The sequence below is a fragment of the Tinamus guttatus genome, unplaced genomic scaffold, assembly GCF_059628265.1.
Source record: "Tinamus guttatus ecotype Peru unplaced genomic scaffold, ASM5962826v1 Tinamus_guttatus_pri_ptg000150l, whole genome shotgun sequence".
NCBI classification, from domain to species: Eukaryota; Metazoa; Chordata; class Aves; order Tinamiformes; family Tinamidae; genus Tinamus; species Tinamus guttatus.
In genome coordinates this window covers 2,130,820-2,158,482 of record NW_028288684.1, presented here as the reverse complement: position 1 = coordinate 2,158,482, position 27,663 = coordinate 2,130,820, and the positions used below count along the sequence as shown (strand labels likewise).

General features: G+C 39.7%; 2 protein-coding genes across 3 annotated transcripts in view; one reads left to right on the top strand and one right to left on the bottom strand.

Moving 5' to 3' along the window:
* Positions 1 to 1,113: 1,113 nt before the first annotated feature.
* The window catches only part of PROSER1 (proline and serine rich 1), a 113,878-nt gene continuing 87,328 nt past the window's right edge, over positions 1,114 to 27,663 (bottom strand). Inside the window, exons 1-13 of one of the 2 annotated variants that reach the window (XM_010217605.2) lie at positions 19,756 to 19,843; positions 16,460 to 16,525; positions 15,844 to 15,912; positions 15,255 to 15,349; positions 13,252 to 13,345; positions 12,612 to 12,722; positions 11,874 to 11,957; positions 10,865 to 10,943; positions 8,399 to 8,494; positions 8,202 to 8,246; positions 4,288 to 6,052; positions 3,513 to 3,660; positions 1,114 to 2,758 (exon numbers count right to left, since the gene is read on the bottom strand). In XM_010217605.2, the coding sequence (XP_010215907.2) occupies positions 2,636 to 2,758; positions 3,513 to 3,660; positions 4,288 to 6,052; positions 8,202 to 8,246; positions 8,399 to 8,494; positions 10,865 to 10,943; positions 11,874 to 11,957; positions 12,612 to 12,722; positions 13,252 to 13,345; positions 15,255 to 15,349; positions 15,844 to 15,912; positions 16,460 to 16,525; positions 19,756 to 19,800 (2,820 nt within the window). In that variant the 5' untranslated portion in view covers positions 19,801 to 19,843 and the 3' untranslated portion in view covers positions 1,114 to 2,635. Of the gene's footprint in view, positions 2,759 to 3,512; positions 3,661 to 4,287; positions 6,053 to 8,201; positions 8,247 to 8,398; positions 8,495 to 10,864; positions 10,944 to 11,873; positions 11,958 to 12,611; positions 12,723 to 13,251; positions 13,346 to 15,254; positions 15,350 to 15,843; positions 15,913 to 16,459; positions 16,599 to 19,755; positions 19,844 to 27,663 lie in introns of those variants that run through there. The other variant, XM_088522221.1, reaches the window with a different exon arrangement.
* Positions 20,580 to 26,468, top strand: NHLRC3 (NHL repeat containing 3). Its single transcript, XM_088522183.1, has 7 exons — positions 20,580 to 20,630; positions 21,372 to 21,515; positions 22,396 to 22,543; positions 23,113 to 23,313; positions 24,486 to 24,577; positions 25,563 to 25,675; positions 26,174 to 26,468. Exons 1-7 carry the CDS (start codon positions 20,580 to 20,582, stop codon positions 26,400 to 26,402), a joined length of 978 nt encoding a protein of 325 aa, XP_088378309.1. The 3' UTR covers positions 26,403 to 26,468.

Below are 27,663 nucleotides of genomic sequence, written 5' to 3'. Positions count from 1 at the left end.
AAACATAAAGAAACAAAGATTATTTTGGAGAATAATTGCTGAAAGTTATGCTGCTCCTTGCCCTGTTTGTTCACTTCTGAGTTTGAAAATAAAGGTTTATCTAAAAGTACCTCAGCTGTACATGTAATATACTTTTTGATAAAGGACATTTCCCAGAGGTAGGCACCAGTGTCATTCATAAAGTATAGTTTCAGGAGAATAGTGTTTAATACAGTGGACATTGACTACTCCTCACTTGACTTCATTTGGGAAAGCAAGGCTTCACCTTCTTAGATATCTTTCAGTTGTCCAAAGTTAATTTAAATATAAATAAATACATCTAAGCAATCAGATATGTGACCATGCAATGCATGCTTTAAGAATAAGAAACAAACTGTTTACTTCTGGATAAATGACTGCCCAGCAGATGATGTGCAGTACTTGACTTTGACCACAGTAATTCTAGAGCAATCTGAGTTAGCTTAGCCATTTTCGATTGCTTTATGGGGTAATCAAGGCTCAGAGACCAAATTCAGCACCTCAGTAAGTTTACAAAATGCTTACTGATTTTGAACTACACATATATTCAAGTCTAACTACACATATAGTCAAGCCTAAGACGCAAACACCAATTTCCTTTTGACAAGAATATTTTCATTTGCCCCCTCTTCAACTGTTCTACAAACCTACAAAAAATAGCTCATTAAAAGAAAGAGTAGAAAAGTGTCATGAAAAACAGTACAGATTTTGTGCATGTATTTCTTAGTGTGAATCTTTAAGGCACTGCTGTAAAAGCAGTTCCAAGGGAGAATCATTATAATTTAACAGCTTCTACAAAATAAAAAATTGCAAAAGTGCATTACATTTTTACTTCTGTGTTTCATTATTAAAATACATGACTACCCATGGGTTGGCAAACTAAATAGGGCACTGTTTACATTTTCTAAATACTTCTATCAAAACACTTCAACATTTCTATTTATCACTCTTTAGGGAATCTATTTTACAACTTAGTATATAAGTTTGCATGATTAAAAAAGAAAAACAAGATCAAACATTAGAAGGCATCTTAGTAAAAAGAAATTTATTCATCCGTTATATAAGCAAATAGGTAAATAGTCAGCAAAGCCTCTGTGCCATGACTGTAAACTTTTTATTTAAAAAAATTGTGTTAAAAAGCAATACAGGAATTTCCATTAATGTTCTAAAAAAGTTTGTTCACATCTTGAAAGAAAATACATTAGCAACATCTCCCAGCAGAATTCGTTTTTAAAAAAGTAAAGCTCTAGGTGCAGAGCTGTTCTACAGTATATTATCCTCTACATTTTAATTTAATCACAGGATTGAATATCACTCATCTCTATTGTCTCCAGAACATGACCCAAGAGCTTATCTTAAATAGATGATATTCAATGATGTGTTTACACATTGCCACAGGTACTAACATTATTAAAAGAGTGCACAACTGAACTTTACTAACAAAGCAAGACCTTTTTATATACTGCGTCATAACCTTTCCTAACCAATACAGTTAACTTAGATATCTGCCTTTAAAATCATGTACGTTTTCCAAGGAAAAATACTAAAAAAAAAAAATCCCATGGTCCAAATTCTGCTCCCCCTTATATTCACAGGATAACATAAGCACCATCAAGTTGAGGATTAGAGCCAAAAAGCTTAAAGAGAATCGGTGGTTTTGTGAATATAAGAGAGAGAACAACTTGACCCATGTCTGTAAACATTCACAAAAGTCTGCAGTCAAAAGTGCCAGATAGGCAACCTACCCGCAGGAGAATTATTTTATTCACAGAGAAGTACAGGGGCAGGGAGGATGTTATGGAACATTATCTTAGAGATGAATTAAAAGGCTTTTACGTGCTTCAGAAAGACATATTACCAGCTAGCTAAACCATACTCCAATAAGACATAATCCACTTCTATCCACATATAGTACAGCCTCATTTCCTAGCTCTCCTGTTCAGATTCCGACAGTGGAGTACTCAATTCAGCAGCGAGCCCGTGACAGTACTTCAATGCATAAGAAACCCCCCAAGCACCTCTGATCTAAGTCTCCTCTTGACATACTAGCAATGCTAACAGGAGATCCTCACGCACGTGAAAGGATCCTAAGAACCATAAATTGATCTTGATCCATGCACACACAGAAGGTGTGCATCTAGACTAAAGATCACCAACTTTAGCTTGAAGTATCTAATTCCACTCTAGACCTCATTCTACATTAACCACATATACCATACAAAACATAACAGAAGAATAGGCAGGTATACACACTATTGAGTATACTTGTTCTCCCCATTCAGTTTGACAGCCAATTGCTCTATTTACATATATATCTGTTTGAACCGTCCCAATCCCGTAAAAATAAAAAAGCAAACACTGAACTCAAACTATGCAGAGAGTCAAGGATGCTCAGCAATTCACAGGATCAGACCTTAAATCAGTTAAAAGCAATCATAACATGGTTTGCAGTCTGACACAAACCATTTCCCAGAAGCTTTTTATCCTCACGTTTCCCCTTCTTTCCCCCATCCAGATCATGCTCCAACTGAAGCGGAGTGCAATTATGTCAGCCTTCAAAGTAAGCAGGATCAGGCTCTGTCAAGAAACTACTGCAGTCTCTAAAAATAGCTGGTATTTATTGCCATCCACTCTGGGGTAGACTTGTCTGCAAAGAAAATGGTGTTCCTGGTGTTGATGAATAGTTAGCAAAACCTTCAGGCTGAGCTGTATAGTTCTCCAGAGCAGAAGCAGAATGTGCCTTAAGGAGAAGAAAAAAAAAAAGTTAGGCAACGACACTGGTAAACAAAATAAAGTAAAACTGCAGACAGAATACTAGTCCTACTCAAAAGGTAGATTAAATCTATCTAAAATACTAAATACAAGCTCTGATGATAGCTTCAAATAACCTACATAGGTCAAGGACTGAAACAAGTTGTTCCATGAACAAGAGACATGCTGAAACTACACATTTAAAGCCCCCTTTATCCTTTAAAGCCCCACATCTAAAGCCCCCTCAAACTTGCATAACAACTACAGTACCTGTGGAAACTATCAAAGTAAAGGCACAACCCCAGCATAAACAAATTCAAGGAAATCTGAATTTTGTGTGCAGGAGACATGTGACCTACGGTAAAAGAAAACTCCTTTAAATATTCAAATCTCAGATTGGAACTAGGTCCAGATTTTGCAACTAGATGGTCAGTTCACTAAATTTATAAGAAACCCAACACTAGCTCTACTTCTCCTTTTTTCTTTAAAACGCTCACTGCTTTACCAAGAATTTTCAAGAAGGGCTTCATGACACTAATAACCTCCAGAAGCACTGTACAATCATCGGTCATCCTTCAGCAGAAATTGAACCCAAGTTGTTCCTTATCAATAACCAGTAATCAGTTCTCAAACAAGCCAGGGATGCTATTCATTTAAAGGAATCTCCAAAAGTTAACACCCAAATAATAAGCTCAAATAATTGCTGAAAGCAGAACAGTGTTAACAAATCGATAGCGTGTTACCTGTAGTAGTGCTGACTGTGCGGCCGCACTGTGCTGCAGCTCCTGTAGGGAAGATTGTGCGGCACTTTGGGGAAAGCCAGGGATACCAGGGAGAGATAAAAGACCAGGAAATACTGTGTTTCCTGGCGTCTGAAGTCCAGAAGATAAGCTGAAAGAATGAGCCAAGATATAGCTGTTATTAGGAACATCTGTATCTCATTTTATCCTATGTTTCTGTCTACATAAGCTTGTATCTACATAAATTAAAAATCTGTTTTTCTAAACCTCAGAAAGGCTAGAATTTCTAAATAGCCTCTAGCCACCTAGAAGTTAGTCGTGCACATAGAAGCTAAGACTATCTGGAATACACATGCACCTGAGAAAAGAAGTCAGAAGCCATAGGTACTTGGCTGTACCTATTGTTTGTATACAAAATTTAAGGCTCCCTAAAATCATAGTAACATCTAGCATGTTGTCTGCTGTGATCTGACGGTGTCAATGGATGCCCACATGGGATCCATTCTTGTAAAATACTGGGGGGTGCCATCTGGGAAATAAGGTCACTCAGCACCTCCCTGGATTAGACTCTGTGAAAACTGGGACTACTGAGAAAGATAATTTAGTCAGTAGCTATTAAGTTTCTAAAGACAGGTGGAAATCTACTGGTAAATTAAGTTTAAAAATTAATTCTACTTGCTAACTACAACTGAAATTAAAGTCTATGCCTAAAGATAAATGAGTGTTTTGCTTGGAGAGAAAGAAAAGATTCTGAGCTCCTTCAGAAACAGAAACATACCCAGCCTGTGCCACCAGTGCAGAGTTGAAGTTTGAGCTAAAGGCCGAGGCAAACCCTGGCAGGACCGGAGCCGGAGATGGGGCTGTGGCAGCTGCCGGCAACGGTGCAACTGCTGCTACTGCAGAAGATGCCTGGAGGCCAGGGAAAGAAGGGAGAGCAGGAGTGACAGAGGGTGTGTTAGAGACAGGAAAACCAGGGAAGGATGGGTTTGATGATCCCAGAGGTCCCTGGGCGACAGAAAAAAGGGAAGGGACGGCACTGGACAAGTTCAGCGAAAAGGGTGGAGCAGAGACTGTTGCTGAGGCGGCGAGTCCCGAGAGTACAGCTGCTGTGGTGTTCACATGAGGGGCGGACACAGCTGAAGCGGTTGTAGACGGAGTAGCTAACAGAGACCCGGGGAGAGTGACAGGGGGCGTAAGTGCTGGGTTACCAGTAAAAGCAAAGTTACTGGTTAGCGACGTAAAAGGAGGAAGCCCATTAAATACGGGGGCAATGGGAGCGGGGGAGCCATGGGGGGCAAGGGAAATGGAAGCCAGAGAAGTGGGGTTGTTTAAAGGAGCGCTCAAAGAGGAGAGACCTGACAGCGCCGGATTCAGGGAGCTGGGTAAGCTGCCCGGCGCCGAAGCTGCCGACGTGTACGCGCGCCCGAGCGCCGACAGGCCTAGCGTGCCGTGAGAAGGGCCGGCCGAATGAGAAGGGCCTTTGAAGGCTGAAAGGGTAGGACTCATGGGTTCCGTTTTGACCAGAACTGTGGGGATACCTGTGGCAGCTGGGGCTGAGGAGAGCTGCTGATCAGGATTAGTAGGGCTTGTGCCATGCAAGAGGGAGGCTGAGGAGCCACAGTTGACTGGCAGAATAGACGGTGAAGTGGTTAGAGGCGACTGTGCAGGCAATGTCGGAGGAGTGGAACTAGAATTGGCCACGGATGGGGATGGAAGACCTGGAAAAATGGCCAGCCCGGGTGTGGAGGAGCGCTGTGGGGTGGGGGTGGCTGATGGAGTATAACATTTGTTGACAGAGGAAGCAGGAGGGTCGGAGCTTTGGTTAGCAAGGGCGGACAAAGAAGCAAGCTCACTTGACATAGCAGAAGATAAAGCAGATGAATTGATTAATGAAGTGTCATTTGATGTCAGAAATCCCTTTAAAACGGACAGAATCGGGTTAGGCAAACTAAGTGAACCAGGAATGGTAGTGGCAGGGGAATTAGCGACTGTAGAAGGCACAGGACTAGAAATGCCTTGGGGATTGGGTGGCAGGGACAACGGGAGGCCAGCAAAAACTGATGACAATGGAGCGGGATTATTAGCTGAAGCAACTGAAGAGGCTGCAGAAAAAGGGACACTAGCAAATGGTGTGGAAGCAGATGCAAAAGCTTCATTAGGTGCAGGTGTGGCACATGGTGTGGAAGACCCTTGCGGCGCTGGCGTCGCAGTGGGTATAGAAGCCAGCCCAGAGAAGACTGCAGGGACAGGGGTAGAGGTTGCGCTGTGGACAGATGTGACAGGAACACCAGGCAATGAAAGCGACTTGATGACAGTAGGGGTTGGGGTTGATGGCTGAGATGTATGGATGGAAGAGGAGACCTGTCCTGGGAAAACAGGAAGGACAGGGGTAGATATGTTCATCCCAGGGATGAGTGGAGTTGCAGGTGCTAATGGATGGCTTATTGCCTTGACAGGTGATGGGGTAGGGACTGGAGTAGCAGCAGGTGTTGAAGGATTAGAACCATGAGGAGTAAAGAGCTGATTCGCTTGTGCAGAAAAAGCTGCAAAGAAACAAAACTGGTGAGAATACTTGAAACTGTCAGAAATGCTTGAAATCAACACAAACACATTTTATACAGTATTTCAAGATATGATACATAGGCAATACACACAATGTCTGTATATAAGCAACCCACACTGGAGCCTATGAAGGCAAAATAAAAGGGGAGGTACAAAGATGTAACAGAAGCTGTACATTGTGCGGGTTACAACTTCTCTTCAGAATTCTTCATGGAATCTGTTACCTTTTCATGGTCTCATGCAAGATACCCAAATAGACTTGGTAATAATCTCTAAGTGATACAGATATACCCCTTTTCTCTAACCCCTAACATCTAGCTATACCCAAACTAGATCTAACATTCTAGCAGCCTCATGGGGCCCCCTCTTCATTCACTTTCTCTGAAGGTCAGGATTTTCTTCAGAACCACCCATACCATGATTTCGGAGTTTCATCAACAACTAAAGAAAGATAATTTCAAGTGACAGTGCTTTTCTTCTGTCAAAATTGGGTCATTCTCATCACTATTTTCTTCACACTTTAATTCTAAAAGGTGCACTTTTAAATTCATGCTTCACAATACAATAGTAAGGTCAAGTGCCAGTGGTAGCTTATAAGTTTTAAGGTATCTGTAACAGAGGCAAGCACCTGCCACTACAAATAGGGTCTATGTCAACCCTACAAAGAGATACCAAGCTGTAGGAGACCCGGAAGGCACACTACTAACGGGGACATAGGGGTTAATGGAGAAAAGCTGCACTTGTGAACCCTAGCACGTCAAGCTTTGATATCTTTACATGTAGTTCCCTAGAACTGAATTTGAAGAATATTAATGTTTTAATCATTCCTCTCAAACAACTCATTTATTTTACTTTGGCAATAATCTGCTCAAGTGCAAACAAATCACTGATCCAACTAGCCAACATAGTATACCTATGTGCAGTAAACTGGATTTACCTCCTGCTCAACACATGCACATGCCCCTAAAACAAAAACAGAATTTTTAAACACTGAACTCTAAGCTGATATGACAAAGTTTTTTTTTTTTTTTTTCCCCATCTTAAAACTATAATATCAGTCAGTTTGTAAAAAACTTCCTTTTAAATATTCCTTTTCAAAAAGTTGAATCCAGACTGCTCTGGACTTTTCTCTACCTCATCCCATTTCCAAACTGAAGAATCTCCGAATGATCACAGTTCTTAACCCTGACAGCAACACTAGCTACTGTAATATGTAATGAAATGCAACTGTAATAGAACCTAGAGCTATTACTGAATTTTTCTCAGACTTTGTCTTGCACTTTATGGATTTACTTCTCTAAGCTATCTTGTAAATACATGCATATGCACTTAAAGGACATAGATGCATGAAACAAGTCTTTAAAATGTGGAGCAAAGACAAAACAAAAATCCCCTCCTCAGTCTTCGCCCCTCCCCACATATTTACAGAATTTAAACTTAACATAGTCATTGGGTATTTGCTAGAATGCCTGACTTAATACACATAGTAGTCCTCAGTTTCTATTTCTCAAAACTAACAAAGTCTTATCAAAGTAAATATATGTAGTTTGGAACAGGATTTAATTATTGTTTGTATAACTAACACCCCCAAACCAAAACCCAGTATACTAAGTACTACTCAAATATGGACCAAAATAAATTAGAAAAACACTGTTATGCAAAAAGAGTTATAGCTATAAGGGAATGCAGAACCATGCTGCTAGATGTAACAGTCTGCAGTATTTATATTGCAAGTTTTCCATTGCAATTTGTGTATGAAAGAAATGTGAGTGGGTTTTCAAATAGACTGAAGTTCAGTGTTTTAACACCTTCAGATACTAATGAAATGCTTCAGTGCTTTACACTTCCAAATATATTTTGATTTAGCTTTTACGTGATTTCTCAAATGTATATATAGATGCTCAAGAACAGAAAAAAAAAAATCAATGCAGTAACTCAAATGGCCAGATTTTAGTGTTTCAAAACCTCCAAGTGCCAAATGCCTGAGATGACTTTTTCCTTAACTCTGAAGGGATCTTACTCCAATAAGCAGTTAAATACTTAGATGCTTATGAAAATCCCACCAAGGAAAAACTATTTACATTTTCTGAACAAAGTTAAAGTCTACACACAATCGCCCTTGCAATTTACCTTGATTTTGGGAAGGTTTTGCCTGACTGGAAAGGTCCTCATTTTCTAAATAAAGAACAGCAGAGAGTTATTTATAAGATGGAACCCCAGCAGAAAAAATGGTCCTTTTACAATAATGGAGGGGAAAATAAAAAAAAAATACAAAAAAAAAATCAAAAAATCATCAGTAACATTTTTAAAGGCCTACAATACCTTACCTGATGTAACTTGATTAGCAGTGTATGGTGGAGGAGCTGGTAAGCCTGGAGCTATGACATTAGCCATTGGAACTAAGCCAGCATTGTTGTAAGCACCTAAAAACAAATGCAACGTGCAGCTTGCTATCAAAAGAACACACCTGAATAAACTCAAAAGTATCTTTCATTAAAAGCATATATTCAAAGTTGTAAAATATCCCTCCAGAAAAAAAAAAGTCAGAGTTTATTATCCAGACTGTTGTCAAAGCCAGCCCAAACGACATGCACTGTGATACAAGTTTTAGTAAGGACAGTTCCCTAACTATTTTTTAGTAACAGAACCAAGCAAGAACTAAAATGTACTTTCTGCTCCTTTAAATAGCCTGAAAAAGCCAGGCTTCTGTTGCTTTCAGTGCCATGTTGACTGAAAAACTGGGGGGGAAAGGAGTGGAGTGTCTGCAGCAGTATTTGGTCTGTTTCCTGTTCCTAATTTAGTCTGTGCAACTCTTCCTTTAAATGTTAAAGCCTTTAGAAATCAAGATGCAAATGCAAAGCAGTGATCATCTGCCAATCTTTCAGTACTAGTCAGAAAATTAAGAGAAAATGTCCCAATACTGTGCACATTGAATACTTAGCCCATCATCCTTCAATATCTTGTTAAATATTAAAAATCTTAAGTAGGATAGCAGATAACTTTGATACAAAACAATTTTTTGGGGGGGGGGGGGACTCAAACTGCAGTCCTATAGCTATGACATATGGTTCTGAAGAACTTCATCAGAATTTAAACAGGAATGCATATGGTACAACGACCCTGAACAAACATTTTAAACATATGCAAATTTATGCTTCCTGAACATGAACAATATTCAGAATGCAGTAAGATGCCATACAAAACTCCTTCCTGATGCAACACTTTTACAGCAGATCTATCTAAAGTTAGATTTTTGCCATGACAACTCATGATTCAAATTCAAAAAAGTATTAACAATAACTGTGCTGCTCTGGTAGATGTCCATGTTTATGGGGAAGAGAAAAAAAATCCATTGTTTTTGACCATTATTTAAAAACAGTCAAGTTGTACTTAAGAACACTCTCTCTCCACATACAAAGTAACATGCATGCAATAGTCAAAAGCAATAGAAATTAATCTGTTCCCACTTTGAAATACACTTTTAATTTCCTAAGGAAACATAACTCTCAAGAGCCAGATTCAAGTAAACCATTAGTTCCCCATTAACAAGGGCCCTTTCTTTACAAGAAAAAAAATTACAGCCTAATAAGGCACCAAGAGCTCATATGTTATTTCATATTCTAAAAACTGATATTTATGTCTACTCAGAAGCCAAATTTTGTGCTCTAACTTAATTTTGATAGGACTAATCTAATATAAATTCGAGTCTACAGTCTAACAAACCAAAAGATCTCTCAACATATTTTAGTCACCAGCAGTTTCCATTTTTCTGAACTGATGATAACAAAGGGATCTGTAAACATCAGGCTGGTGAAATGACTCACCCTTCAAAAGCCACACTATTACCATCTCAAACCAGCTCTAGCACACCCTATTATCACGCATCTGGAAAGCTCCCTGAAGCCTCTAGCACCATGAAAAGCCTCTAAAGCAGCGCACTCTTTGTTATGTAACACAGAATGGCATGGTCCCAAATCGCTTTCAAGGACTGCACAGAAAGCTCAGAGCCTGATTATGTTATGTACTCCAACCTATTCTTCTAGGTAAGTGGCAACTCAATAGCACTGCCAGGAAAACCCCTGTCCCAGTATTTAAGTAGCCAGATTCAGCTGCATTTCAGTTGCAGATGAGAGATGTGCTGCTAAGCACCCTTGCTCTCTTCCACAAATGTCTGGAATCAAACACCTGATGTAGCAAAGCAAAGGCAAAAGACACTTTGGCAAAAAAAAAAAAAAAAGCCAAGTCTTGCCTGAGGCACAAGGCTAGGAGGAGTCAGAATCAAACACTGCACACTGCAACCACTACCTCCCTTCTGAGATTGATGTAAACATTTTTTTTTTTTTTGGATAAAAGGAGCTGTGTTCCACTATGATGGGGAGAAAGTAAGACAATTTACTGTAGATAATTGAGGAACAGATTAGGTGTGCCTGACCACATCCTAAATCTGACACAAGAGCAACAGACTTGACAAGCCAAAGCCCCAGATTTGGTCAAATGTTAGTGAAACCCTGCCTAGTCTTACATGCATAATGCCTCCCATACATTAAATATTTTATTGTTAGAACAGGATTATTAGTTTTCTCAATGATGCGGATGTTGGAAAAAGCAGCCCTCACTTTATTAACTCTGTAATCATGACAGGAAGAGGCAAAGACTAGTACCCAGAGCATGCTTAGGGAGCCCAAGCCAATTTCAGATATGATCATGGTCAGAGAAACTGCACTAGACACTCTTTACTTAAAAGGAAAATGGATGAAACAATAGCATCAAGCTAAAACATAATAGAAGCTTACTTGGTGCAATAGTTGCATGTGGCCGACATGGTGGGATGGGGTATGGAACTGGTTTGTGTGGATTGTAGGTTGATGGAGCCTACATAAAACAAAACAAACAAAAAAAAAGCAAGAAGCAATAGTGAAAGCATTAGGCAATGTTTCTCACACAGAAATTTAACATTCAGATGCTGCACAGGTCACTTCATGAGAAAAGCATTATGATACTAAATTTTAGGATAATCGCTACAGTGGCTATAAATGTTTCATACCTTCCGAAGAGAAGGAAGCACACCCCTTTATACCTTTAGATTTTATCAAATGTAAGCAGGAAGAAGGAACTCATTCCTGCCTTGTAGTCTTCACATCCCACAGTCTTTGTGCTAAATATTTAGTACATTTTAAAATAATTATGAAGTTATCTATCCTTTCAACATATTATGGTTCAGTGGGGAACACTTCAGAAAAGTGCAAATAAAATATCTGGACAATACTTCATAACTCACAGTAGAACTCGTATCAAATTCAGTGAATGTTTGTTCTACATGCTTAAAATGTTAGAAATACAGATCAGCTGTGCTGTCAAGAAACAAAAACTTCCTCATAAGGCACCCCCTTAATTCACACTTTCAAGATGCATGCACTTCACTTGTTATAACTCAGTATCAAAGAGTCTCCCACATTTGCATGAATTTGTATCTAAAACTTCCACTAGCTCATGATGGGCTCCCCAAATTGCTCTTAGTTTTCTCTTCTGCTACTGTGATTTAAAATCTGCCCTTGAATGACAGCATATTGTATCCATTAGAGATTCATATTCCCTAAGGATATACAATAAAACTTGACTCCTCTCAAGTTACATACAGAAATACCATGTCATTTAAAATTATTTTTTAGATATTAAGCTTTCTTCAAATTGCTATTCTGCATTCTTCCTGTAACATAACAGCCTTCATAAAAAGCCTTATGAATTTGGTTGATGATTGCACTTTTTTTCTTCATGTTTCCTGTATTCATTTATTAGACGTACTGGTTTGGATGGTCCGAGTATACGGGCTGCTATTCCCTTTCCTTCATTAGTACACTCTTCTGTATCCTTTTTGATAGGAGTTCCCTGGAGAAAAAAAAAAAAGCTATTAAGCATTAAAAGCGAAATTTGCTACAGATTTCTTTTTGCATATTTATTTCTAAATTACAGTCAAATTTCTGGATATTCTGAATATGATAATTGATCATGCTTATTCAGAATCAAAGTGTGTTCTATGCTTGTAAAATGTTAAGAAAGAGCATTCCTGAAGTTTGATTTATAACACTGGACTTCTGTAAAGTGATGCATATTAAACAGTCCATGTTTTACCACAGGTTGTATTTTGTCTCTCAGTGATCATAAGAAATATTTAACATAGTTATTCAAGATTAACATTAGGATTAACAGTATTACAGTAGTGAGTATATTAGGTCATCTCACCTACCTACTATTAGGGATATTTAAACCTCTAGTTCCTTCATTCTGCTAAATATACCTGTAGTTTACAATCTTTTCCATACATGAATCTTATGCAGTAGTCTTCACACAAATCAAAACAAAAAGAATGTGCAAATAAAAACACTGCAGGTTGACTAAGAACCCAATAATGGAGTAATTTCAGAAAGCAACAACATGGCTTTTAATTCCATTCTTCCATCCATGTATATAAATCCTGGTTTGATTACAACAAATCCCAAATCAAGGATGCTATGAAAAGCCCAAGGAAATGATCATGCTTACTGGGAAAATTCCATTTATGCGGCTTGGTTTGCCCTTGGGATAAGGATTGCCTGGAATCATGCCACAGGATGATATCATAGCATGAGGAGCCTTGCAACCTGTTTTTGAAGCCTGCGAAATAATCAAAGAAAATATATTATCTGCTATAAATTTCCATGTTTTAACAAAATGAATTACTATTCCATGACATTTCGACTGAATTAATCCATCTCTGCAGTACAATACAAAGTTCTGTCTCTCCTGGATGTTGGGTCTTCTTCCCACATAATCTTCCCTTCTGAGATTCTGCCAAAGACCCTTGTTTTGAATAACTCAACCCTCCTCTGCTTCTACAAAGCTTAGGTGCAAACACTTGGTGTTCTTTAAAGCAAACTCAGAGTATGTCCTTAAGAACTGGCTACATGTCCATGCCCCTTTTCCCATCTGATCCTGATACTGGACCACACCCTTCCCCCCTCCTTTTTTTATTTTTTCACACATGCATTACATGGTTCTTCTTTTTGCAAATGCTACTTTCAGGTTGTCTCCAGTGAGCAGTTTCTAGCAACTCTTATGGTAAAAGACTTCATCCCACCATGACCATAGGATGGAAACAATACTTTATTTTAAAGAATCAAGAAAACTAAAGCATCTTAAATACCTGCTCAAGAATTCTCCTGCATCTTTTTTTCTCTGACATATTAATTCTGAACAGATCCTCAATAAGGCGATAATTCTGAGCATCAACAATGTTGCTAAAAAGGAAGATATTTACAAACAATTACTATTATTTCATATGCTTACCAGAAATAATGCACTACAGAAAAAAGGAACACTTATTCAAACAGTATGCAACACAGAATAATAAGTTCAAATCATAACATTATCAATATTAAAGTAAAAACCTCAGGCTTAATTAAATATGCATCTCATACATGCAAGTGAAACATGGTATTAGGATTATTTATCAGTCATTTGATTAGGACTACTTATTAATCACTACTTACCAAAGTAATGGACAGTGATTAAGCTTTATAGCAAAAATAACCATATTGACAAAATGACTTTTGCATCATAGCAGTTTGTTAGAAAGCTTTAATTGCTACTAGCAAACAATTCCCATCACAGAAAAAAAAAAAAAGCAGCCACAAGGTTTACTGTCTATTTACTTTGAATGAAAGAGATGAAGTCCTTGAGATTCTCATGTCCTGCAATGCTAATAAAACTCTTTAGATAGCTCGAAAAAGTAGCTTCCCTTCTCTTTGCTCTTCTCCCCAAAATAATGCCAGTTGCATATAAGAGAATAAACAAACAAAAAAAATCTGCAAACACAGTAGACAGCCTAATGTCTGATTGTACACACCTGCTTCGACCTGACCACAGCACCTTCAGTGCTGCCCAATGTCCTGTCTGCCCCCACCCAAGCTGCAGGAACTGCAGCACAGCCCCTTAAAGGAAGGCTTCTCAATGGTGGAAAATATTAAAAGAAATTGAATTATCAGGATGTTGAACAAAGACATGTCAAATACCTTAAAGAATGGTATTAAGATGTGAATGTACTTTTGCTCTCTTCTCTAGCTTTATTTAGAAAGTAAATTCAAAGACCTTGGCTGGGATTTTTATTTCACAATGACTCCCTTCTGTTCTTGCACTGCAGAAGCTCAACACTTTAAATAGTTGCCATATGCACCGCCCCCACCAGCTAAAGAACAGCCACTAATCAGCCCTAATCCCATTTCAAGGAAAATAAAACAGGTTAGTTTAATGTACTGCTGAAATTTCTTCAGGAATTTACTTGATTTCCTTCCGACAAACAGATTTGGAGCATCACACAGCTTCCTACAGATCAAATCCAAAGGCAAGACCATGCCTACATCCTCAGTCTTATTTATTTACATAAATTTATATCGAGAATTTGTAAGAAAATGTTTGAGCTAGCTGTGATAAACAGTAGCTCATATGCAGGGCAGACATGCTTTATAAAAAAAAAAAAAAAAGGCAAAACAAAAACATCAACACACAGAACAATTGTTCACCAATCATATTGATTCATATGATAAATCAGAAGCTTTCTAATGTAAACAGATGTAAATGCCAGATCCTTTCAAGCAGCTATGTTCAACAGAAGAAATCTTGTTGCACAAGTTTACACTTAAAATAAAAAACTAATGTCTATATAAATTTTCCAGGTAAGTCAAATGAGCCAAGTTAAAGCAGGTATTTAGTTAATGTTCACAAATATATATTTTTACAGAGGTTTTCAAGTGCAAAAGTGTTAGTGAACAGACTGCACAGCTACACCTCTACTCACTCTGTTCCCAAGCCTTTTGCATTTCATTGAACAGAAATAAGCATAAGGACCTCTTAATTATTCTAAAAACTTTGGAGTCTACTTTGAATACAGTGGTGAAGTGGCAGATTTCCAGCTGGCAGAAGCCTGCATAGCACGATGTTCAAAACTCAGATGAATTTGAGAATTTTACACATAATTCTTATTCTTTTTACAGCCCCAATAGTAATGAATTTGCAATTTGAGTAAAGAGTTGTCCTTTACCTGAACTAGTCATAGTGTTTCCTTCTAGAAGTATCTTAAGTTTTACACACTCCAACTTGATTAAAGATAACAATTACATCTTAAGGAAATACAACACAAGAGGTACTTACGAAGCTAAGATTTCTAGGGCAATAAGCTTGTCCTTACTGAACGTGAAACAGTTGAGAATATTAACCATTTTTGATGCTGGAACAGCTACTATTTTCTGTTGAGTAAGCAAGAAAAAAGTTTACATAGCATAAGGCAGTACAATTGCTTTAAATTCATAATGCAAGATGGTAGCTGCTTTGTATCATGTACTGCAATGTATGTTTTACAGTTGGACTCGATCTTGAAGGTCTTTTCCAACCATAATGATTCTATGTTTAATATTTTCTCCTTTTCACTGGGAAGAATATACGTGCTAAATGCTGAGCAAACAACTCTGAAAAGCACTTGCCCAAAACAAAGAAGACACAAAAGTTGTTAACAGTTAAAACAGGTAACAGCTGTTCTTGTGATAAGAGAGGAAGGTGAAAGTTCAGTAAGAAGAGATGCCCTGTTTAGAAGTCTGACACCTCTTATTATGATCCCTTTGAAAAAGAAAGGGGAAAACAGAAGCTTGAAGAGGAAAGGGTGGACACATCAGTTGGATAAGTATACATAACAATTAAAGGCAGATTAGGGAGGCAAATACAAGGTTATACTACTAAAACTTACATGCTGCAAAGCCTTTATCGCCTTGAGCTGTGGTTCAGCCCAGGAAAAGTATCTCAGTAACTCAACAACCTGCAACAGAAAGGACTTCAATTAATCCTTTATGTTGATTCAAAATTTATGCTAATGTATGCTAAAACATGTCCATCTGTGATATCGGACTACCTCAACGCAATCAAAGGAGTTAATACGCTTTTTGTTTAAAGTAAGTTCTTAAAAAAACTGCCTTTTGAGATTTTTTTTTTTACAAAAATATTTAAAATAGATCCTTGCGGAAGTAATCTATTACAGTTATTAAAATGCCTTCTCACAAAAGCTTAGAAATATTCACTACCTCAAACAATATGACAACAATACACAAATAAATCCACACAGTGACAAAATAACAATTGGCTGTTTAGAAACTACATCCAAAGTAACTGCTAATCCATGACACTTAATTTTCCTACATCTGAGAAACTAAAAATGTAATAGTTACTAATATAACAATGTAGATTTAAGTCACTTCAGTTAATAAAAAAAAAGCAAACATGAGTATGATTAAAGAAAATGTATTTGTGTACTACTGGATATGCAAAACCAAGAATTCCCTTGAGCTCAAGTTCATGTTGACTTTTACCTGTTCACTTGAAAAGTATCCATGAACATATTCAATAGCTTTTAACTTGTACTCAGTCAATACAGCCTAAAAGAGAAAAGAGACACATAAGTAGCCTCTCAAAAATTATAGCACAGTCATCTGCTAGACAAATGCATTACTAAAAAAAAAAAAGTCTGATCCTACAAAAAATTATACTGAAATATTTCTAAGAATTGTCTAAGGATATGCCATAGACCACTAAGCAAACAATGAAAGACAGAGAGGACATCTAATTCTTCTGTTCACGAAGCCACTCATTTATTTGCTTCATTTCACATTTTTTGACTTAAAATTGTACTGAAAGATAATCATCATTCCCTTTGCTTCCAAAGCTTACACTAACTTTATTTTAAATGAGATAATACAGGTCATTATTTATACAGCATTTGCAAATGTTTCCTTTAATAGAATTAGCAGAGTATCTTATTTCAGCACATTTATGAAAAGGCTACATCAGCAGCTGATGCTGAGCTTATTCAATCACACAAACCAAAGGAATCAGAGGGGTCTAATGTAGCACTGGCCACCACTTCTGACTTAGCAGCAGGACACAGTTCCAATGGCATGTGGGCCATGCAAGAGCCAGGCCTTCCCCCTTCTCCTCACACTGAGGACACTGGCACAAATAAAGAGCATTAAAAAAGGGGCAGGAATTCACCTGGGACCATCCTAGCTGGCACACACTCCCTTCTTCACGTACGGCCCTCCTCCACTGGTAGCTCTCATACTAACCACTCTCAAAACACCCTTCTCTCCCCTTCACCCACCACACCTGTTTCCATCTTCTTCCCAGCTATTCTGCATGGGCCTAAATCCCATCTCTGTTCTCTTGCTTCCCCCACGCCACCACTCCACCCTGACAGCCTTGCTGTTCTCTCACTGCAATCCAATTATAAATAGCATAGGTGCACAGAAAACCATCTGCACGCTCTGCTTGGCAACCCTCTTCCTTTCTGCGTCTCATTGCAAGATTGAGACCACCAGAAATGCTCAAGTTACAGGGCAAAATTACCACTTCTCTCTTCACACTCTTTTTCTTCTCCCCGTTTCTTCTTTTCATATATTTAGGAGGGGGAAAAAAAAAAGTCTAGTATCTCATATAGCAACTCCTTTATCAAAACTAAAATTTTTCTTACTCCTTAAATTAACAACTGAATGACTCACACACACAAAAAAAAGCACTGCTATGTGCATTTTGGAAAAAAATATAAATAATCACAAATTAACGTGGGGAAAGATGCAAGTAAGCCTCATACTAAGGTGTTTAATCAATGGTTTTCCTACTAAATGTAGGACTGAAAATTCAGTGTAGTGGCAGGATTACTTGCAAACAACAGAAAAGAGGTTTTACTACAGGGCTAGAAATGAAGTTTAAACGAAGACTGAAAAACAGATACAAAACAAGTGTTTGAAAAAATGAATTTTAAGCAGCAGAAATGTTAGCAGCAGCTAGTATTAACAAAGCACAGTATTAAGAATTAACAGTAAGCTTGGTTTGTAAAAATACAGGAAAAGCATGTAATTGCCTAAAATTACATGTCAAGAAAACCTTTTGTCTGAAAAGTACTTATTAGTCATATGGAGAATTTAAGTGCTGCACTGCAGTACTAGTAACATTTGAAACAGCACTCCCTCCCCCTCCAGTTCTCAGAGAAAATATGTCACATGAAAGCTGTTTCTCAGTTCCCCCTCCCCCAAATTCCCATAAAACATGTGAGGGTGGGAGGAAATAACACACCAGCTCTTTCTCCCGTTTAGGAAATTGTCAGCCTGACCGATCACACAAATGGTGCATCCTTGTTTTATAAAGAAGGATTTCTGATAACGGTCTCATGCAAAATCACTAGTGGGAGCAGTTGGGGTAACAATGGCTCATCCGTGCTTAACATTTGAACTACAGTAAAATCCATAATTGGAGGTTTTTTCCACCTCTCATGTCAGACAGTTAATTCCAGAGGGTCTGAAGGATGCGGACATTTTTACGGCTGCCTTCAGTTTTCCACCTCCTTGGCCATCCCCAGGGGCTGGGAGAACTGCCAGGACAGCTAATTTCCAAGATTCATGTTAAAAACAGACCTCTATGCAGAAGGGCAGGAGAAGATGACCAGGGTCACAATCTCAGCTTCTCACACCAAACAGGTATTTTTTTGAAGGAGTTTTCCAACAAGACAGATCAAACTCCAGGATTTTACATTACATCTAGGATAACGTGGGTCTGGGTTGAGAAATTTGGTTTTTCAGCATGGACAGCTTAGGACTCAGCCCTCCAGTGCCTTAAACATGCGTCTTCTAAACCATTATATATAAAGTGGACACCTCACATTGCAAGTTAACTTCTCTAGTCACATCAAACAAAAAAAGCCAAAAAGCAGTATTTTATTTCATGTTCTCTTCCTCAAAAATGCAGTGATAAATTGGTTACTTCAAACAAGCATTTTCCCTTCACATTTTGTCAGGCAGTGCAAAGAGCTTAGAAAAATCTCAATCTCCTGAGAAAAGGTAAAAAGGTTTGAGCCAAAGACCCACACTCAGAAGCAACACTTCAAGAGAACTTTCAAAGGACAACAAAATAACACACAAAAACAACGACAGGTCAACGTAACCATCTAAATTTCCAGGAGAGCTTTCATCTGAAACTCCTACAGAACCTCCCAGCTGAGCAGAGCCTGATGACCTGGCTTATCACTGCAAAGACTGGACCTGTCTTCACACTCGTCCTGTATATGGGCAATCACCGCAGGGCAAAAGTGACCTTGCAAGCAGGTGCTGTTCAGGAGCATAAAATGCTCTTGAACATGGTATTATTCAGGAGAACTAAAACTAATTACACGATGGAAGGTTAAATGAGACAAGAAAACTGAGGAGTCACCTTTAGCACACAGGGCAAGAGCCAAGAATATGATGCACAACTCCGACCTTTCAACTCTGTGCTTTAATTTTACAGTTATCCAATATGCATTGCAGACTTTCCAATGGTAGTTTAAAACAAGTCATTTTCTTCGTCCTAAAAGGCCTCAAATCTCGTTGCTTGGTTCTTTACGGACTCCAAGAGCTCTGCATCTCACTGCGTGCTCAGCACTCAAGGACAGCGAGCACAGCACAAAGCCTCAGTGCCCCACGCACGAAGGGCAGCGCCGGCGGCATCCCCAGCTGTCCCTCTTCAGGGTCAGAAACAATTTAACACTTGTTCAACTCCCATGCGACCAATAACACCAGAAAACACCTGCACCAGCCCCAACCAGAGGGTCAAACCCACATGCAGAGCGAGCTGTTACCTTTCTGATTTCATCCAGCACCGTTTCAAACGACTTCTTATCCATCTTCACCGGTTCAGTCAACGTAGATATTGAAACAGAAGGAGGAAAAAAACTCCAGGGCAAATACTTTAGGGATTTTTTTTAAAAAAATATGGAATATATATAATCCAAATAGAAAAAAAAAAAGCGGGGGGGGGGAATGGAGCGAGGCGGCCTGGGCTCCCCCCGCGCCGGGGCTTCAGCGGCGGAGACAGGCGCGGAGCGGCAGGCGGGGGAGGGGGTCGCGGGGGCCGGTGGCGCCGCTCAGCGCGGGCCGCCGCCACCCCCCATGTCCCTTTGTTAACGGCGGCGGCGGCCGCGGAGGCCCGGGCCGCCCCGGGCGGGGGCGCGGATGTAGCGGCGGGGGGGAGGAAGGCGCCGCGAGCACCGAGGGAGGCGGTTAAAGGGGGGGGGGTTGGGGGGACCGCCCGAGCCACCACAGGGCGCCCTCGCCGCCGGGCCTGCCTCCCGCTGGGCGCGCCGCGATGACGTAACGGCGCGCGCCCTCCGCACAGGGCCCCTGCCTGCCGGCTGGCCGGCCGCCCACGCCAATGCCTGCACGGAAACGGCGGAAGCTCCAGCCGGACGCGCCCTGCTGCTCCTTCCTTAGAGGCAACCCCAGCGGTGTCCGCTCGGCGCGACCCTTTCCACGCGCCGCCTCTCTGCCGGCCGCCGCTCGCTGCGCGGCAGGCGCTGCCGGGGCGGCCCAGCCGCGGGTGAGGGCGGGGAGGCCCCGGGGGGGGGGGTTGAGGGGCGGGGCCACGGGGCTGCCATGGCAACGCCCGTGGAGCTCGGCGGGCGCCATGGCGGGCGCGGCGCTGGCGCTGGGGCTGGCGCTGCTCGCGGCCGCGCAGGTGCGTGGGGGCCGGGCCCGCTCCCGCCGGGACCGGGACCGGGACCGGGACCGGGACCGGGATCAGGTCCAGGCTAGAGTCCGGCCGCGGCCGCGGCCCCTTCGTTTTCTTTTTCCGGCTCTGTCTTCCGGGATCGCGGCGCGTCGCTTCCCTGTCCCGTTTCTGTGCTTGGGTCTCGCTCTGGTCTTGTGAGAAACCTTCCTCATCTAGAGAAATAATAGGAAATACAGAAGCGAAAGATTTTTTTCACCTTATGCTTAACCACATGGATACATTAACTTCGGTTTTGCTAACCTGAACTTCCTCATTTTTAGGTTGTTTTCCTTGATCTCCATTTTCTTATTGTTTATTTGGTATTTTTTTGTGTGTGTGATTATTCTTTTGAGTTGGGAACCATGTCTGTTTTTTTAATTATTATTATTTCTTGGAACGATGTGCAGATAATTTCAGAATGAAGTTTAGTGTTGTTGTTTTGCCATAGAATTCCAGAGCTTCCCAAATTCATATGACTTCTGTAGATAATTTATTGTCAATTCTTCTGTTTTGCAGGCTAAAACCATAGCTTTAAAGCAGTATCTGTTTATCTCTCCTCTTTGCTTAAACTGGACGAATCAGTGTGTCATCTTCAGCCCGACATTTCTTTTTATCACTGGTTCTTTTGCCCATTCATTTACAGTGGATCGAAATATTTCTTCCTTGTGGAATTCAGCTACTAATGGGTCTTTGTTTTTGTATTTTCAGTTTTTAAAAGCATTCGACTACTCTCCTTGGAATGGTTACTTGTACAAGCTGGATGTAGGATGGCCTAAAGCTCCAGAATACTTCACTGGGCAACCCGTGTGCGTGGCTGTTGACTCACTTCGTGGTTTGGTCTATGTTGCACAAGTGAGTGAGAAAACTTAGACTTCTCTCCTAGCTGATAGAGTGTCTGCTTACATACATATATATATGTATGTATGTATATATATGTAAGTATTAATGTGTCAAAAATAGAGAGTATGGAAATACAAATCTCACTGCTATATATGTTTTTAAAAGTAGTTCTGGGACCATAGCTCTTTAATGCTTTTGAAAGAATTATATTTTGGTGATGTGGACACATGATGTAACCTAATTGAGGTACAGTAGCTCTCTGTCAGCTGAGAAGCCCGGGCTCTGTATTTTCTAACCCTAAGGTAAAATTCAGAGAATATGTTTCTGGGACAACTGGCCAGTCTCCTTCCTTTCTTTCAGCCTTTTTTTTTTTTTTCCATGAAATCAAAAGCATGCAGCTCTTGCAGGCAGTTATAGGAATTACAGTTTTGTGTGCTGGTACTGTTAGAACATGGGTAAGATGTTTCTGTAGCAAGTGGTGGGTTTTGCTTATCAAGATATCCTAAATACTTAGGATATCATGCAGATAACAAGTACAGTTGCAGTCTTTGTGCATCATGCTTGGTGTATCTTTCAGCAAGGGAATAAAAACAGCATTCAAAGTGAAGAATCAAGATTCAAGCTTCAGGAGCTTGATGGCTTTGAAAGTTGAACTAGCTCTGATTCAAGTGGAAAATCTAGAATGAGCAGAAGGTTCTGCATGCTAAACTTAGACTCTTCTCTCTCCTTCCCTTTTGAGATGGAAAAAAATTGAGATCCAGCAGTATATAACAATCTCGGCACTCTTTCATGAGTGATAAAACATTACAAAAACCTTTCAAAGAAGAACTTTCAAGAGTATAATTACTTGGTTAATATATTTTAATAGACCTTTTTCCCCTTGCATTTTCAGAGGGGCGATAACATACCCAAGGTACTTGTGTTCTCAGAAGAAGGCTATTTTCTTTACTCATGGAATGATACAATTGAAATTCCTCACGGTATCTTTGTATTAAGCAACGCAACAGATAGCTCTGTATGGATTACAGATGTTGGAACAGGTATGTATGGTGCAGATGTGAAAAGGCAGGGGAGAAAATGCTAATACTGCAGATACTACTTTAAACAGCTACTTTATTTAAACAGGGCACTCGAGCAGGGCTGAGCCAGTTTTGTGCTGCTCTTACCCTGCACAAGCTGCTCAGGTTCTGCACAAAATAATTTGAAGGCTCCTGAGTTATGTTGTGTTTCTGTTTATAGCCTCTCAACATAGCAAGCATAAATTTAGTTGTTTGTCTGGAAGAAGGGACAGTAAAAAAAAATGTGTTTTTTGTTGTTGTTTTGTTTTTTGTTTGTTTGTTTGCTTGGCTAGACTTGTTCTTTGCCATAGGTTTGGTGACCCTGTTACAACAGATAAATACTGTTACAGCCTTTGGATTTACTCACCCACAATCATATTCTTACTATAGAATATTGTCTGTTGAGTTATTGGTCTCTATTTAAAGTATCGGGACTTTTTATATTTAATCTTTGTAATCTGTTGTATCATTTATTATTTGGCTTTGTTAATGTTAAGAGAGTCTTGTCCTCGTTCCAATTATTTATTTATTTTATTTATTTATTCATTCAGGGAAATATGGGCATACTGTGAAAAAATACAGCCCTTCAGGTAAACTTCTGCAGATCTTGGGCACCCCAGGTAGTGCTGGTTCAAGCTTGTACCCCCTGCAGTTTGATCAGCCGGCCGAGATCTTTGTAGAGGAATCTGGGGATAGCTATGTTGTGGATGGAGACGGAGGGATCAATAACAGATTGCTCAAACTGACCGAAGGTATGGAGCAAGGGAACTTGCACACAGCTGACAACTGTATTTTGACCATTGAACTTTAAATAACACAACTTCAGAAAATTGGTAACTGGGACTGGGTGTGGTTCTCATTTAAAATTAGTCTGAAGAGACTAGATTAGAGACTGGTTTATTACTGGTCGCTTCAGGAGAAATTTTCCTATGGCAAGAGTCTGAGAGAACAGGTTTGTTCAGTCTTGGGAGGGCTAAGAGGAAATGGTGTTGCTATCTTCAAGTTGCTAATGGGAAAGTGTAGAGTAGACCGAGGAGTATAGAGGAGACAGAGCTACACATGGTGAAGAACAAGGGGGCAGTGGGCAAAAGTTGGAGGAAGAGATGGATTCCAGTTGCTTTTTGGGGGAGAAAAAGTCTCGGGGTGGTGATCAAATGTTGGAACAGTTTGAGAGAGTCTGTGGAACTTTCACCCTTGGAGATGCTCAAAACTTGACATGAGCAACCTGATCCAACTACAAGGTTGGATTTCTTATCAAGGTTAGTCCTGCTTCGAGTGGGGGGTTGGACCAGATGAATTCCTTTATGCTGAAATTATCTTGTGATTCCAATTGGTTTGCTCCTGTCCTCCAGTGAGGGACAGTGAGTAGATAGTCAGCTTTGGTTGGGGTAGTGAGTGAGAAGTCCGTGCACATCTGCGCTTAGGGACTAGAAGAGGAGTTGCTCTTACTGCCCTCTTCGTTATATAGCCAGCTAACATACAGTTTGCAAAACAGAACGGAAAATAGACTCCAAATTGTCAAGTAACAAACTTTTTTTTTTTTTTTAAAAAAAAGCTCACAATATACTAAATGAATATCATAATCACTCGGGTGTCTCACAGTGTTTTACACAATACCTGGCATAATAGAGCCTTCAGCTATGCCTCCTGAGTGCTGGCGGTTGCATTTTTGTAACCATAATCCTGAACTACTAATAATAGTGCAACTTTTACCATAGTAATGCTTGTGCTCTCTTGAATTTATGTACCAGGAGTATTGGGTCTAAAAATTTGGGGGTTAAAAACTTTTAAAAATATCTTAAATATATATCTCTTAAATGTAACTCAAAATAGCCTTGCCAAAAATTACTAAAAATCAAAGCCAAACATACTTGTTTCCTTACCATGATTTTTCCTTTTATTTTTCATATCATTCACTATTTAGATTATAAAGAGATGTGGCTGCGTGGACCAAAAGGGACTGGCATTGGTGAGTTCAGGATTCCTCACAGTGTAACAGTGGATTCTTTTGGACGGGTAAAGATTAAAAAGACTTTTTTCTTTTCTTTTTTTTTTCCCTTTTTTTTTTTTTAACTACAGAGTTGTTTACATGTGTTAGAATAATACAAATTTTAATTTCTTAAATCAAACTGTTGAGGTGTGTTATTTTATGTGGCTCTCAATTTGCAGTGTGATAGCAGCCTGAAGTTTCATACAAAAGATCCTACTGAGGAAACTGGGTTCCAGCTTAAGAAGCTGATTCTGATCAGTTACACTGCCTTAATGCCTTAGTGCCTTAATCTGCTTCAGATCTGACTTTCACTGGATAGCTTAGCTAAAAGATATATTACTGACTTGAGCTAATTCTGTTGGTGCTGACAGCTGCTTCTGACAGAACTCAGGCAGGAAGAAATGGAGGGAAATGGTAACTATGAGGTGAAGAGTGAATGTGAGTGCATATATCCACAGACAGCGGTGATGGCCTAAGATCTTACTGCCTGGGTTAGAAACCATTGTCAGTGCCAAAGAAATCTGCAAGAATGCTGTAGTAGTGTAAAAAGTAAGAGTAGTAGAGTGAAAAATAGTGAACTAGACCTGTTTATTCTCTTTCAGGTGATATCCTGAGAAAAGTATAAAGTTTACTTATCTGACTGAGAGGCTGTCAACAGCCAAAGTTTCAATGATTGTAGTAAGTGAGATGTTTTCATTGGTACTGTGCAGTGGTGTTGCCTAGCTTGTTTGTGAACCTAGTTAGCATAGGGTGAGACAGAAAGAAGTCAGTCCCCACCAAGCTGATCAGACAAAACATGCTGAAAGCGCCCTTGGTTTTTAAGCTGCCCAATGTTTGTAGTAAGATTAGGCATTTCATAGTTATTTGCAGATGGAAATCTCATACACCTAGGTCATGAAATGAGACTACTATGTTGAAAAATCGAAATTGTCAGTGGGTGACAAAGTGCTGTTTTTACAATTAAAATTTGTGTTCTTTTGTATGTAACCTCATTTTTTTTGTGCTTAACAGGTATGGGTTGCGGACCGAGACAATAAGAGAATCCAGGTTTTTGATAAAGACACAGGGGAATGGCTGGGGACTTGGAGCAGCTGTTTTGAGGAAGATGGTCCAAGCTCTGTCAGGTATTATTGAACAGTTCTTCTAGAAATACAGTTACACAAGTGTGCACTTTTACTGGGGAAGTGCGAGGTTGGTATATAGTGCCTGATCAGAGAGCCAACCAACTTAAGCTGGGCCCTGATCTTAGGAAAGGGTTTGCATAGGTGAATCCTGTCATGACATGGGAATGCTGACAGCATAACAAGATCCATGGACTGGGAACTTAATTTTGATATTTTTTTTCTGAGTAGGATTTTGTTGTCCCTAGTGTTGCATCCTTAGCAAGAAGAAAACTTATCTTGACTGAATTTTATGTAACATAATCTGACTCAGGGAGTAGCAGCACTTAAAGCAAAGCTTGCAAGTAAATTATTTACTTTTCACCACAGTTAGTTTGTTTAAACCCTTATCTTAAGAAAGTGTTTTTTGGTTTGTTTCATTTAAAAGTTCATGACTTTATGTTAACAAAAGACATCATATGGAGCTCATTATTCAACAGTGTGTTTCTGTCTTTGTCATAGATTTACTCCCAACAACAAGTACCTGATTGTAGCTCACCTGAACGTCAGCCGGTTATCCGTGTTGGCAGCCCCGCCTGTTGGCACTATTGGGAAGTGTGTGATAGTGACCACGATCCAGCTGGCGGATGAAACCAAACCGCACCTGGTGGACGTAGACATGAAGAGCGGAGCAATCTACGTGGCGGAGATTGGAGCCCAGCAAGTGCAAAAATACGTGCCCTTAAACTGATATTTCTCCACAATTCCCGTGGCACAAGCTGTATGGCATGTAAGACCTATGATCACATTCTCTCAAGGTTTCTGTACCTTGTGTTTGCTTAAGACAAGTGCAGAACATTGTGCTCACAGATCTCTAGGGCTCGCAAACTGCCCTTATTTGGAGAAGTACTTGGTCTTTGGGCTGTCACTTGGTTTAGTGACACTCTGTTTTAATGCTTGGATTTGGATAATTTCTTTAATAAGTATCTTTCTTTTATAAAATTTTATAAACACAGCTGTTGTTTTTCAGTGTCTAGAGTTTCATCTTGAGACTCCTGACCCATCCTGTATGCGTTGCAGAGCTGGCTGGGAGAAGTGGTCTAAATAGTTGATTTCCTGGGATTTCCTCATTTTAATATTTCTTCGTATGCTTAGGATCTTTCTGCCAACACTACCCAATACTGAATAAAATGTGAAATTATGTTGAATGAGATGCTGCTGGATATTGATGTCAGTGTTGACACTTGCACTTTTTTAGGTGGTTAATGAAATCAGCATTGAAATCAAAGCTTTTAGCCCCAGCTAAAGCAGTCAAGTTTGTAACAGGTTGAAGTTAAATTGCTATCAGGCACTTCAGACTAAATTCAAAGTATGTGCAGAGCAGCCAAATACCTATTCGTAACGAAATTAATTCTTGATCAGATTTGATTTTTATCAGTGTGAGTTTTCTGTTGCCCAGATTACATAGTGGAACATATTGAAGTTCAAGTCATTTAAATTCCTCCAGATAAACAAAGCAGAGTTTGCTAGGAAACTTACACAGTTTTAGTGACCTGGAGACATATAATATTCTGCTCTACTTACTGTCTTGAGGCTCAGTCAGAAACAGCAATGAGTCTGTTATGGGAAAACTTTGCTGCTTCATGTTCTATCCTTAGATTTCGCTTACCCTATCAGCAACAACTCCATTAAGGTCTTTTAATAAGTTTCTCCTTTTGAAGGAACTTATCCCAATATACTTGCAGATGTCTCCATGCTCTGTTCTGAAAAGGTACAGTCCAGCTCATTTTCAGATTTTGTGCATTTGCATACATATAAATTGCTCATTTTTACATTGCTCACATACAGTTCAGAACTCAAAGTGCACAATTACTTTGCATTTCTCAATAAGAAAACTAGTTCAGAATCCCCCTGGAGTGGGAATAGGAGAGCTCTAACTTTACATGTTGCTGGATGGTTTTAAATTTGTTCATTTCACAGCATAGCAAGAAAATGGGGGTAGGAAAGTGGGG

Bases quoted from the DNA above. Each gene is read 5' to 3' on its own strand.
- NHLRC3 (XM_088522183.1), top strand. From the start codon at position 20,580: ATGGCGGGCGCGGCGCTGGCGCTGGGGCTGGCGCTGCTCGCGGCCGCG. The intron at 20,631-21,371 runs GTGCGTGGGGGC...TTGTATTTTCAG, and splicing joins CGCTGCTCGCGGCCGCGCAG to TTTTTAAAAGCATTCGACTA. The intron at 25,676-26,173 runs GTATTATTGAAC...TCTTTGTCATAG, and splicing joins GATGGTCCAAGCTCTGTCAG to ATTTACTCCCAACAACAAGT.